General features: G+C 46.7%; 1 protein-coding gene across 6 annotated transcripts in view; it reads left to right on the top strand.

The window, feature by feature from the left end:
• Nucleotides 1–14564, top strand: part of myo3b (myosin IIIB) — a 74326-nt gene that overhangs the window by 41469 nt on the left and 18293 nt on the right. For 5 of the 6 annotated variants that reach the window (XM_084443103.1, XM_084443104.1, XM_084443102.1 and 2 more), the window contains 6 exons: nt 926–1003; nt 1462–1667; nt 6576–6687; nt 7190–7352; nt 8273–8353; nt 10228–10324. In XM_084443103.1, coding sequence (XP_084299229.1) covers nt 926–1003; nt 1462–1667; nt 6576–6687; nt 7190–7352; nt 8273–8353; nt 10228–10324 — 737 coding nt within the window. Of the gene's footprint in view, nt 1–925; nt 1004–1461; nt 1668–6575; nt 6688–7189; nt 7353–8244; nt 8354–10227; nt 10325–14564 lie in introns of those variants that run through there. The other variant, XM_084443105.1, reaches the window with a different exon arrangement.

The following is a 14564-nucleotide window of genomic DNA, read 5'->3' as shown; positions in this document are numbered from 1 at the left end:
AGACAATCTTCTTTTTGTGGATTCTTTATTTTTGTCAAATTATTGATTCACTCTCACTGTGATGGTTCGACTTTGCAATAGTTTCATGTTCACTTTGAAATGCGCAAAGTACAGTACTAAACTACACTTCTGTACAAATCAGCTTGGGAAGGACTAATATTTCAATGCATGGTTGATGTAAAATGTATGTCATCTTGTGCTCAATTAGAGTTGGTGGAAAGTTTGAGACCATTAACATATGAGAAGCTCACCGAAGTCGTCAGTGCAAACAGATTGAAGGAGATGAGTAGTTGGCCCTTGTTAGAATGCTTGAACGGAAGCCTGGATGATTGCTGGTTCTTTCAACTGAACAGCGTTCTACATGTAAACTGTCAAGACGTCCAATTACTCCATGAAGTTATACAGAGAATGTTTGACGTACCTTTCCCTCTGTGCTAAGATGAAATAACGTATTAAGATATGCACTTTGCTGTGTAGACTTAACCATAAAATATTTATTGCATCATTAATTTTGATGAAGCCGTGAACTGTGAGAGCCATTAGAATGCTTATATTGTGTCCTCGTTAATGCGTTGTCAGAATGACTATCTGGTCTGGTACGGCTAGCCTCATTATTCAGTATGCTCTGCCGTTTTCCCATGCCCCACAGCGGTGGAGAGCCATTCTTTAAGTGTTTATGGGACTGTGCGTCTCAGACTGTACCATTAAAGCAGCCATGTATTCTTGCCTGACCCCCATATGGAGGAAGTGATACAGCTGTCAGTATAATACCTTTATTCTTATAGATTCTCTCAGGTTGAAAAAGGACTGGTAAAAAAAAATTGGAACCACTACTGCAGTCGCGGCTCTATCAGCTGGCCTGTTTAGAGATGGTGCCCTGGCCTACAGGAGGGGACTGACAGTAAATGTGAACCCCCCCGTTCAGGTGGACACCATGGAGATGATGCGGCACCCAGAGGAGACCACCAACATGAGGAGACAGACCGTGGCCTCCTACTTCCGGGTACGTGTCCCTATTCTTCCCCATCGCTGCTCTCAACCGCCCCAGTGTCAACGCAGAGCACTCGTTCACCTGTTATAGTGAGGGTGAACGGATTTGAAAAGGGTTCTCTGGTTGTTTAAAGGTGTCTAAACACGGTCCCAACCAACACCAACCAACACCCAACATTCTAAAGTTGGCAGTCGTTAGAATGTTGGGAGTTAAAAATTCAGCCGCAAAATCCATCCAACCGGCACCAACAGTCACGAACAAACATGGTACACGTTGGCGTTGAGTGTGCAGACACTTTTAGGATGAAATAATGCCCAAAAATTCAAACTGGTCCAGTGTTGTTTGTAGGACTATGATCGACTAGAGATGATCAACTCCCATGTTTACCGGTTTCTTCCACCCTCACCCCCTGTCCACCCTCACCCCCCCCTCCACCCTCTCCCCCGGCTGTCTTGCTCCCTGGGGGGTAGTACTCCCTGATGGACCTGCTCTCTAAGATGGTGGTGGGTCAGCCCCACTTTGTGCGCTGCATCAAACCCAACGACGATCGGCAGGCGCTGCGCTTCTGCAAGGAGAGGGTCATGGTGCAGCTGCGCTACACGGGGATCCTGGAGACCGTAGACATCCGCCGACAGGGCTACTCCCACCGCATCCTGTTTGAGGACTTTGTTAACAGGTAACAGGGGTGTTGATGTGTGGCTTTGTTAACAGGTAATAGGGGTGTTGATAGCTGTGTTCGGAATTGCTCCCTATTCACTATACAGTATAGTGCACTATATAGGGCGTTAGCCATTTTGTTTGTGGTGTCTGAATTCTCCACGGAATTTTCGTTCCCTATATAGTCCACTATTTATTACCCACAATTCACCTTGATTTGCAGGGAACAGTGCATGTACCCTACATTTTCTCAGTTCCCTAGGTAGTTCACTACATGGTATGTAGGGAATAGGGAGTGAGGGAACGAGGGAGCGATTCCGAACACAGCTGATGTGTGGCTTTGTTAACAGGTAATCGGGGTGTTGATGTGTGGCTTTGTTAACAGGTAATTGGGGTGTTGATGTGTGACTTTGTTAACAGGTAACAGGGGTGTTGATGTGTGACTTTGTTAACAGGTAACAGGGGTGTTGATGTGTGGCTTTGTTAACAGGTAACAGGGGTGTTGATGTGTGGCTTTGTTAACAGGTAATCGGGGTGTTGATGTGTGACTTTGTTAACAGGTAACAGGGGTGTTGATGTGTGGCTTTGTTAACAGGTAACAGGGGTGTTGATGTGTGGCTTTGTTAACAGGTAACAGGGGTGTTGATGTGTGGCTTTGTTAACAGGTAACAGGGGTGTTGATGTGTGGCTTTGTTAACAGGTAACAGGGGTGTTTCTGTGTGACTTTGTTAACAGGTAACAGGGGTGTTGCTGCCTGTGTGATGTTGTTAACAGTCCCAATGTCCACCCTTAAGGACTCAAAGACTTTGAGGCACGTTCACACTAAGTGCGTGAGGGCTTAGGGCTTTCCCACTGTCAAATCGTCAAGTGCATGAGGGCTCTCTCGTAGACATTTTGAGCCCTTTATGCCCCCTTACCTTTATGCCCCCTTAAGTCTGCACTTTGCCTAAGGGAATTACCCACAGTTCATATCGTTGTGACGTGAAACACAGGGTTACCTGATGAATGGCCAATAAACAAGCACAGACAGTTTAAACAACCCTAATGTTCACGTTACAAAACAAAATATGTTTTCAGCTGGACTTGCTTATCAGCACAAGTAACCTTATAATTATTTTGGTTTCAATATGTTTACGTATAGGTTATCAACCCCATGGGTTTGTATAATTTGATTTGTTTGAAAATATGTAGGCTATAGTTATAAATTATCATTATAAATCATATGATTCCCCAGTTAAAAGTGCATGACATTTAAGGCCGTTTCAGACGAGGAGCGATATCCGCGCATTGTAATTCATTTTCAATGAGAGAGGCGAGCGGACAATTTGGGACCCGCGGACAATCTGGGGCGGAGCGGCAAGCGGGCGCGACCCCGTGAAATTGTCACGCGCGTGCTCGTTTCGTGCACACGCCCGCCCGCGATAAGAGCTGAATTGTAGTCAGCTTTCCCCGCTGCGCGCAGGGCGCGTGCGTCCCCCGCTGATCCGAGTGAAAACGCAGGCGGAATATTGCTCCCCGTCTGAAACGGCCTTAACGATCTCTCTCGGTACAGAATTCTTTGAATTGAGATTTCCAACATGAATATGGAAATTGTGAGGTGCAGAAATATGTGTTGTCATTCTTAAGTAAATACTTTTGGATTCATCACAAACAAGAATCACGGGCAGTACCGGTAATATAGTTTACTTATGACTAGGGATGAGACGTATACCGTAAAACCGTGAACCGTATAAAATGTCCACGGTATTAGAACTATTACATTCCCTGTGTTTACGGTATTACGTTTACGGTATTACACAATAATGCACTGCTGAAACTTCACATTTCAAGTTGCTTGCAACAGTTAATTTTGTAATTTAATATAAACAAATAGGTAGGTGTTTTTTTTTCTTCCACTAACAACCAGAGTTAAACAAATAGGTTCTTTTTTTCACACTGCACAGGCACGTACACTAATGTTCAATAAAGCTGTTTTCCTTCAAAGTAAAATACTTTTTTTTTAATGTGTGTTGGGGAGGTGAAATGCCGTATACTGTGAAATATTGAAACCGTACCGTGTAACTAGATACCGTACTGTACTGTAATGCAAAAATCCATACCGTCTCATCCCTACTTATGACCACAAAATGAAATTATTTCTCCAAGTTGAACAGAAATGTTTTGAGGGTTGTGATAATGTAAAGGGGATTTGACTCAACCCAAAATGAATGTACATGTAGGCTTACAAGAAAAAAACATCACATAAAATTGAAAAGTAAAATAAAAAGTCCCACACCCACAATAGTAAGAAATATGTTTTGACGTAACGTGATGTCGCAAGTGCTGTCCCATTCCTTTTTATACCATTTCAAGCACTTGCAGCGTCTCGCACTCAACCACTTTACCAGGTGACGTCAATAAATCTGTGAGGGCTCAGGGCTTGAGGGTTTAGGGTGGACATTGGGACTGGGCCAACCTTCTTAAGAATGTCGCCATATGTATAGGCTACTTTCTCCCATCTAGGAGATGAAGGATGTTCATGTCCTTCATTTCATTGAGCATGAAGTTGGATTCGTCTTCACTCCAAAAATGAGTTCTACCGCTGCCCCTCACCATGTTTGCTGTTGTCGTTAACTGCATCCGCACGCGTTCTATCTAAATCCATTTACACATGCGCAGATGTAAAACAACAAAAAGAAACCAGATTGACAGTATACATGCGGCAAATAAAACAGACTATTGGGCAAAAACCTAGGTGTGTTTGTCGGATTTTTCATAATCCAATAATGGCTTTTATCCGATAAAGCATATTGCATATTATGCTGTTTACATGATCGCTTGAATAATCTGGTAACTCCCTGAATCAGATAATGATTGGCTTATTAGTGTGCATGTAAACGTGCTCTGTGACGTTGTTAACAGGTAACAGGGGTGTTGATGTGTGACTTTGTTAACAGGTAACAGGGGTGTTGCTGTGTGACTTTGTTATCAGGTAACAGGGATGCTCTGACCTGTGTGACTTTGTTATCAGGTAACAGGGATGCTACTGTGGACTTTGTTAACAGGTAACAGGGGTGCTCTGTCCTGTGTGACTTTGTTATCAGGTAACAGAGGTGCTCTGTCCTGTGTGACTTTGTTATCAGGTAACAGGGCTGCTACTGTGTGACTTTGGTAACAGGTAGCGGGGTGGTGCTACGCCTGACACCCTGTGTGGAGCACACCCCTGCTGAGCGCATGCTTACACAACCCCAGAGGTGGAGCAGAACACGTGTACCGTGTGCTACTGTACCACACGAAAAACACTGCGTCCTTAATTAGATAGGAGTCAAACTTGAGCAGAGCGAGAGGCTGACTAATTGGCAGTCATTAGTGAAAGCAGAACACTACATCCTATAACTCCCCTTAACTGGGTTGGAAATAAGGACAAAATTCAAACAGGGAGGAACACAGATTAATTTTAATGAATCTTTTTTTTTTTTTTTTTACTTCATGAAGGGTTTGCTCGTATTCTGAGTATACTGGACAAAGTCAGTCACAGTTCTCTTTCACTCCAAGCACTAATTTGTGTTTTTTGTGTGTTTTTTTTTTACAATTGACTCACTAATTAGGGTGACTTTCTTTCTTAAAATGTTTACCTATTGTTTGGTAAGATTTAACTGTAATGTATTTAAACCTGCCCAAGAAAAGAATTGCCTGTTCAAATATTCTATCCAGATAACTCTCAAGCATAAAAAATGTCACATGAGATATTTAAGCCCTCCTTAGTTCTGTCAAGAACAAAATACACACATCAGACATGGTCCTGGGGAAAATGCAGGAAACCTACGTTTGATCAATTATCCTTTGAAAAATATTCTCGGCACCTCCAATGGGGAGGCTTTAATATGATATAAAATTTAATTAGCTTGGGCTTGTGGCCTGTGTAAAAAGCTCTGAGACAGCTGGTTATTTTCGCTGCTCTAGGGTAGCTTTGAAAAGATGTGTTTAATTTAGGTTCGATTCCAGCAGAAAACCTTTCAGTGACCACATGCCATTCTTCTGTGTCCCCCAACTTTCTATGAATGTTGGTTAGGTTATTTGAAGGTTCAGTTTCGTGTTAAATATGGGAGCGAATCATTTAATAATTGGCTGTTAACCCTCAAATATAATTTGTGTGTGTAGTGTGAACATGTGTGTGCGTGTGTGCGTGCATGTGTGCGTGCGTGCATGTGTGTCCTGCGTCTGTATTTCAACCTTGCCATTGAAGCCTCCTCATCCCTTCCTAAGCCAGGCAGAAGTAACACAGACAGACTCAATAGTTAAACTGCACCTTTAGTGAAAAGTGATTTGAATGTGCGCTCTCATATCAAAGGCTCGATTGATGTTGCCAAGGAGTGTTCTTTGTATTTACCATCAAAGAAATAACAGGTATCAACAGGAATTAGAATGGGAGGCTGGAGACTGGGGTGGGCGGGTTCAAAGAAGTTTTTCTTCGTGTTATTGTTCTTCCCTTTGACCAGCAGAACACAAGAGATGAACCAGCAGTTAGGGAGCCTTGATGTCCCTGAACAAACAGTTAGATCAGCTTTGTCCTGCTATGCTGGTGTTTGGTAAACTGCCACAGCAAGGACAGTGAAGGGCCCTGCAGACAACGAGGTATAAACATGGCTGTTGCGCTGATGCATACTGGTACCCCCCCCCCCCCCCCTAGCTGATGGGCATCGTTTGTGGCCATTGAAATAAGAGAGCATGGGCAATTCAAAAGACCTCAGACAATAGGGCTCTGTTTAGGGCTCATGTCTCCCTGGGCCTCGGTTCTCAGCTGGTTCCCTGTTTTAAAACTCAACACGGAGGTCGTAATCACTGTTGGAACAGTCATTTTTAAAAGGCGGTGTACAGTCATTTTTTAAAGGCTTTCAGTGTCCCTTGGGTGCATTCTTTCCCAACGGAATTGTTCGTTCTGTCTTAGGTATTACTACCTGGCCTTCAGAGCCCACCAGGTGCCCGAGGCCAGCCAGGAGAACGCTGTGACTATACTGGAACGGGCCAAACTGGACAAGTGGGTCCTCGGGAAGACCAAGGTACGGAGACCTGGATTCCTACCCTCCCACACGCCATTGACCACACATCTCTGGTCCAGAAAACAGCCCGACTGAAAAGAAAATGGCGTCTTAGATATTAACAAAAAGATATGAACAATAGTGTTAGATATTAACAGAAACCTGGTGTGTTCAGAGTGGGTAATTATGATTGGATCAATCAAATCAATGTTTTTAAAGGCACACTAAGGAACATCATTTGTAGATAGAACCCGCACACCAGCTTTAGTTTGAGAGGTCTAATTTACTAGGCCTAATAAAGAAGTCATCTCAAACTACAGCTTTTGTGCAGGTCCTATCTCCAAATTATGACAGATCTTTAACCCAGCACCCATTGCCGATTTGCGTATTATATATCTCTCAACTCGGCTACAATAAAATAACATAACGTTAGGCTTGTGTCTAAACCTATGGATTTCACAGACTTACTGCAGGTGAACCGAAGTGGTTCTAAGTTGCAAGCCTGCCTGGTTCTGTCCGTCAGGTGTTCCTGAAGTACTACCATGTGGAGCAGCTGAACCTGCTGCTGCGGGGGGTGATAGCGCGCGTGGTGCTGATGCAGGCCTACACCAGGGGCTGGCTGGGCGCCCGACGCTACCGCCGCCAGAAGGAGAGGAGGAACAGCGGGGCCATCGTCATCCAATCAGGTAGCCCAGATCAAACCTTCACCCAGGGATCAGTCATGCAGTTAGATAGCCCAGATCAGACCTTCACCCAGGGAACAGTCATGCAGTTAGATAGCCCAGATCACACCTTCACCCAGGGATCAGTCATGCAGTTAGATAGCCCAGATCAGACCTTCACCCAGGGAACAGTCATGCAGTTAGATAGCCTAGATCAGACCTTCACCCAGGGAACAGTCATGCAGTTAGATAGCCCAGATCAGACCTTCACCCAGGGAACAGTCATGCAGTTAGATAGCCCAGATCACACCTTCACCCAGGGAACAGTCATGCAGTTAGATAGCCCAGATCAGACCTTCACCCAGGGCAGGGGTCAGTCATCCAGTCAGGTACCCTGGATCAGACCTTTACCCAGGGCAGGGGCCAGTCATACAGTCAGGTACCCTGGATCAGACCTTTACCCAGGGCAGGGGCCAGTCATACAGTCAGGTACCCTGGATCAGACCTTTACCCAGGGCAGGGGCCAGTCATACAGTCAGGTAGCCCAAATCAGACATTCACCCAGGGATCAGATCTTGCCGAGAGTCTGGACCAGGTGCCAAAGTTTGTTTCAGTTTTCTTATTTGAGCAAGTAAACAGTAGGTAGAACCAAAAAAAAAAGCCTGCCGAACGGTTACTACTCAGACTGGACATTCAGGCCATGTTCAGATGAACACAGCTTCATGAAGACAGTTTCAGTCTTGAAAAAGATGAGTTTGATAACCACACTGTGACCTTCAAGGGGGGCGAGAGCAACGCTTCAGAAGAGACAATAAGACCTCAGAGAGTTCAAAGGGATCCATCTCGTTGCCACCTGGTTTTGCAGTGTTTTGAAGTGGGATCTCGTGCTGAATGCGCGGCCTATATTGTTTCCCAGAGGGTTGATCACCCTCCTCTCTCTGTAGCCTGGAGGGGCCATTCTGCCCGCCAGAACCTCAAACAAATCAAGAAGGACAGGGAAGAAGCCGCCGTCTGCATACAGTCAGGTAAGGAGCTGTGCATGTTTCGTGAGAACCGTTTCACACACTCAGTAGTAGCCCTCTTCAATTTTTCTCACAGCTGTCCAGTATGCTTGCTGCTTTCTTACCTATTCTATAAAGAAGAACAAAAAAAACTCCTGAAAACCTTATTGGTCCATGCAGCACCTTTTTGATTTCAACGAGTGTCCCGCGAAACAGTAATCATTCATTAACAGTGTATAGAGAAACGCTTTTGAAAGCTTGGGCAGCATTTGGTCCCCATGTTTCAGGAGAACAGTGCATATTGAGATCCCGGTTTGCTTTCATCTCTTTCCCAGTAAAGGCAAGAAGAGGGGCTTATCCCTTCTGTTTCCTCACGACTTCCTTTCTCAAATTCCCAGTCCATTACACAGCTCCCACATACCAGAAACAAGATGCCTTTTTATACTGTCAACCTTTTCATCTGAAATGTAAATTAATTCTTACTCGGTGTGCCCTGACGAAGATCAAAGTGGACACATTAACCTTCCTGGGCCCCCCCACCCCTCGCCCCTCCTCTGAGGCTCTCACTGGAGGATAAGGGGGGGTTGGAGGGGGGGAGGGTGCGGGAGGGGCAGCGGAGAGAGGAGGGATGGGGGAGGAGATTTGGCATTGTTTCCCCTGGCTCTCCTAAGGGCTGCCCTCCTCTGCCACACGGAGCATCTCGTTCGCCAGCACACCTTGTGTAAACGTCCTCCATTAAAAACACTTGTAAATAGTGCTGTGGAATGGGCAAACAGGGTTTGGGGTGTGAGAATATCCCCCACTGTCATCCTTCTCTCTCTCTCTCTCTCTCTCTCTCTCTCTCTCTCTCTAGCTCTTCCTTTCTCTCTCTCTCTCTCTCTAGCTCTTCCTCTCTCTCTCTAGCTCTTCCTCTCTCTCTCTCTATCTCTCTCTCCCTCTCTCTCTCTCTATCTCTCTCTCCCTCTCTCTCCCTCTCTCTGTAGTAATGTGTGTTTGTGTGTGGGCAACAGGGTTGTAGAGAACGTGAACCTGACATAAGTGGGGCCTCAGCCCCCTGACGGAACACTCCAACACGCTCACATTGTGTGTTCTACGCAGCTTATAGCCTTTGAGGTTGGCCACATTTGCATTTTGAAAATAAACAGATGCCTTTCAAATGCATGAGACCGGTGGCCTCTCAGATCCCGGCAGAGCCTGGGGGGGCGTGCTCACCATCGATCAGATTAGACCACGCCAAGTAGCTCTGCCACTCAACAGTCTACTGCTACATTCTTTTCCTGTGTGTATAATTTTACAACTAAAACACAAAAGCACCTTTGAGTGAGTAACTCAACATGCTCTGTTTACCATCCATTGGAGTTGAGGTTCCCTTTTTAATCATGCATTGTTTTGTGAAATAAAACCCCACGCTTTGAATAGAGCAACACAGAAAAAACTGTGTACCAATTAATTGTTCCATTTTGGGAGGAGGGGTTGGGGGGTTATATCTTAATTGTTTACTCATTTGGGAATTACTGGCTTAAAAAAAACAAAAAACATCTTGCGGTCACTAATTGAACAAATATTTGTAAAATGTGTTTCTTACAGCAACTGCTAATACCATCTTATGTGTGTTTTCTGTGTGCCACGGTCTAGAAATGTTACTACATAACAGAGTAAATTCTAAATATCAGCACCAGACATTGTCCTGGAGAGTATCGATGACATGTTACACTCATATACCAGTGTGTGATATTGATGACATGTTACACTCATATACCAGTGTGTGATATTGATGACATGTTACACTCCTATACCAGTGTGTGATATTGATGACATGTTACACTCCTATACCAGTGTGTGATATTGATGACATGTTACACTCCTATACCAGTGTATGATATCGATGCTGTCTGCAGTTTACAGAGGCCATCGAGTCCGTAAAGACCACACAGTCCGGCGGCACAGATCTGACCCGGGGGCAGGAGGGATGTCCACCATGGAAAACCAGCTTGGGTGAGATTCTAGTCTCGTACTGTACATAACTGGATTGTATCTACAGATATTTAGCATTTCATTTTGGTCCCCACTTGCAGCAGCAAAAGGTTAAATGAGCATTCCATATCTTTTTATTAAGTGCTGCACGGTAACTGCCACAAGGCATCGTTTAGCAAGCAACCTCAAGAGGCAGCAGAACGCAAGACTGACAACCTGGTGTGAGGGTACTAGTAAGCCTGAACTGTTAGCAACTAGCCTACAGGAGGTAAACATGCCAACGTGGCTGTCTAGAGCTCTGTCCACAACACATATAGTAGCTACTAAAATCAGCTGTAGTTAGCTTGTCCTTGCCCGTTGAACATGTGAGCCTTCACATAAAACTGCAACCCAAGTGCACTACGCCCCCCAACCCTTGAGTCCATAGCATGGAACCAGGTCAACTTGATTCAGTTTGATTCGACTCTACTCAATTAGCTTTTTTCACTGTGTTTTCCACCACAAATAGTTCCACCCTAAATGTAGAGCAATCACCCATCGGAATAAATATCACACATATAAACACAAACAAGCACAAAACTGCCTTAGATCAATCAGTCTGATATCAACTAAGATATTCACTTTCATAGATCAATCAATGTGGTAATAACTAAGATATTCACTTTCCAGATCAATCAATCTGGTATTAACTAAGATATTCACTTTCATAGATCAATCAATGTGGTATTAACTAAGATAATCACTTTCCAGATCAATCAATCTGATATTAACTAAGATATTCGCTTTCCTAGATCAGATATTCACTTGAAAAAATATTTTTCCCATAGACAGATTGAGCTCTAAAGTCCACAAATGTATGCTTTCATGCAGGGAAAACTAAATCACTTCCTTGTTTTGACTGCTGCCTAGCACGATTGGGAGTCTCCCAAACTGAATAAATACCACACATACTGTATAAATACAAAACTGCTTTTCCTAGATCAATCTTGTATTAACTAAGATATCCGCTGTTAAAAACACATTTTCCCATGGACTGAAATACGAAGATGAGGAGTTCTACTGTATTTCGGGAAGCTTTGCACCTTGAGCTTCACTGAAGCAGGCTAGTAGTCTTCACCTGGTCTCTACTCGCCTTTTGCGTGATGGAAAAACAAGAAAGGCAAGTAGAGGCCAATTAGTACTTTTTTGTGCGGTTCTAATTGACACCATATCATAGTCCCGAGACCACATACCTCAATCAATCAATCAAGCAAAGCTTTATTTGTATAGCGCATTTCGTACCCAGAGGCAACACAATGCGCTTTACTGTACTACCATTAGGCAGTGCACATTAATCAAGTCATCTTACAGAGAAGATGATAACAACCATGCATTGCATAGAATGATTAATTCAAGGATTCAAGGCATAGTATTATGTTCATCCATCTTCATCCGCTTATCCGGGGTCAGGTCGCAGAGGCAGCAGCTCCAGCAGGGGGCCCCAGACATCCCTTTCCCTAGCAGCATCAACCAGCTCTGCCTGGGGAATCTTTAGCCGCTCACAGGCCAGTGCGGAGATGTAGTCCCGCCACCTAGTCCTGGGTCTACCCCGCGGCCTCCTCCCAGCCGGACACGCCTGGAACACCTCCCTAGGGAGGCGCCCAGGAGGCATCCTCACTAGATGCCCGAACCACCTCAACTGGCTCCTTTCAACGCAAAGGAGCAGCGGCTCTACTCCGAGTCTCTCCCGGATGACTGAACTTCTCACCCGATCTCTCAGGGAGACCCCAGCCACCCTCCGGAGAAAACTCATTTCGGCCGCTTGTATCCGTGATCTCGTTCTTTCGGTCATGACCCATCCTTAATGACCATAGGTGAGGGTGGGGCCGAAGATAGACCGGTAGATCGAGAGCTTTGCCTTTTGGCTTAGCTCTCTTTTTGTCACAACAGTGCGGTAAAGCGACTGCAGAACCGCACCAGCTGCTCCGATTCTCCGGCCAAACTCCCTCTCCATGGTTCCCTCACTTGTGAACAAGACCCCCAGATACTTGAACTCCTTCACTTGGGGTAAGGACTCATTTCCTACTCGGAGCGGAAAGGCCACCGCTTTCCTGCTGAGAACCATGGCCTCAGATTTAGAAGTGCTAATTCTCATCCCAGCCGCTTCACACTCAGTTGCGAACCTATCCAGAGATTGCCGGAGGTCGCAGGCAGATGATGCCATCAGGACCACATCATCTGCAAATAGCAGCGACATGATCCCCAGCTCACCGAACTGCAAAACCACCTCCCCACGGCTACGCCTCGATATCCTGTCCATGGAAATCCCAAACAGGATTGGTGACAAAGCGCAGCCTTGGCGGAGGCCAACCCCCACCGGAAAGGAAGAAGACTTACTGCCGAGGACCCGGACACAGCTCTCACTCTGGGTGTACAGGGATTGGATAGCCCTAAGTAGGGACCCCCTCACCCCATACTCCCGCATAACCCTCCACAAGACCTCTGGAGTGACCCGGTCGTAAGCCTTCTCCAAGTCCACAAAACACATGTAGACAGGTTGGGCAAACTCTCAAGCCCCCTCCAAGATCCTCGCGATCTGAGGTTCGACTATTCGACTATCGGCCGGACCCTCCTTTCCAGCACCTTGGAGTAAACTTTCCCTGGGAGGCTGAGTAATGTGATGCCTCTATAATTGGCACACACCCTCTGGTCCCCTTTTTTGAATATCGGGACCACCACCCCAGTCTGCCACTCCTTTGGCACTGACCCAGACTTCCACGCAATGTTAAAGAGGCGTGTCAACCAAGACAGCCCCTCAACACCCAGTGCCTTCAGCATTTCTGGACGGATCTCATCAGTCCCTGGGGCTCTGCCACTGTGGAGTTGTTTGACTACCTCAGTGACCTCCTCCAAGGAAATTGACGACCCCCCATCATCTTCCGGCTCTGCCTCGATCGTAGAGGGTGGATTAGTCGGGTTCAGGAGTTCCTCAAAGTGCTCCTTCCAACGCTCAACAACCTCCTCAGTTGAGGTCAGCAGTGTCCCCTCCTTGCTGTATACAGCTTGGATGTTCCCCCGCTTTCCCTTCCTGAGGTGTCTGATGGTCTTCCAGAAACACTTTGGTGCCGACCGAAAGTCCTTCTCCATGTTTTCTCCGAACTCCTCCCACACCCGCTGCTTTGCCTTGGTCACGGCCGAAGCCGCAGCCCTCCGGGCCAGTCGATACCCTGCAACTGCTTCTGGGGTCTCCCGGGCTAACATCCCGGAAGGCCTCCTTCTTCAGTCGGACGGCTTCCCTGACCACCGCTGTCCACCACGGTGTCCGAGGGTTACCGCCCCTTGAGGTACCTATGGCCCTCAGGCCACAGCTCCCAGCCACAGCTTCAGCAGTCGAGGCTTTGAACACTGACCACTCATGCTCGATGTCCCCAACCTCCACAGGGATGCCTGAGAAGCTCCGCCGGAGGTGGCAATTGAAATCTCTCCGGACAGGCTCTTCCTCCAGACGTTCCCAGTTCACCCTCACTACACGCTTGGGTTTTCCAGGTCTGTCCAGAAGCTTCCCCTGCCATCGAAACCAGCTCACCACCAGATGGTGATCAGTGGACAGCTCTGCCACTCTCTTTACGCGAGTGTCCCGAAACACATGGCCTCAGATTAGATGATACGATAACGAAATCGATCACCTACCTTCGGCCTAAGGTGTTCTGATGCCAGGTGTACTTGTGGGCATCCTTGTGTTCGAACATGGTGTTTGTTATGGACAAACCGTGACTAGCACAGAAGTCCAACAACAAAACACCACTCGGGTTCAGATCGTGGTGGCCATGCCTCCCAATCACGCCCCTCCAAGTTTCTCCATCATTGCCTACGTGTGCATTGAAGTCCCCCAGTAGGACAGTTGAGTCCCCTGCAGGAGCCCCAAATAGGACTCCACTTAGGGTCTGCAGGAAGGCCGAGTACTCTGAACTGCTGTTCGGTGCATAAGCACAAACCACAGTCAGAGTCCCCCCCCCCACAGTCCTAAGGCGCAGGGAGGCGACCCTCTCGTCCACTGGGGTGAACTCCAGCACAGAGGCGCTCAGCTGGGGGCTAGCTAGTATAGCCACACCTGCCTTACGCCTCATACCGTGAGCAACTCCGGAGAAGAACAGGGTCCAACCCCTATCCAGGAGTTTGGTTCCGGCACCGGTGCTGTGCGTGGAGGTTAGCCCCACCAGGTGTAATTGGTATCGCTCCACCTCCCTCACAAGCTCCGGCTCCTTCCCCCCCAGCGAGGTCA

Source organism: Borostomias antarcticus (assembly GCF_949987555.1).
Source record: "Borostomias antarcticus genome assembly, chromosome: 9".
In the NCBI taxonomy this organism is placed as follows: domain Eukaryota; kingdom Metazoa; phylum Chordata; class Actinopteri; order Stomiiformes; family Stomiidae; genus Borostomias; species Borostomias antarcticus.
This window is presented reverse-complemented; position numbering and strand designations above follow the sequence as displayed.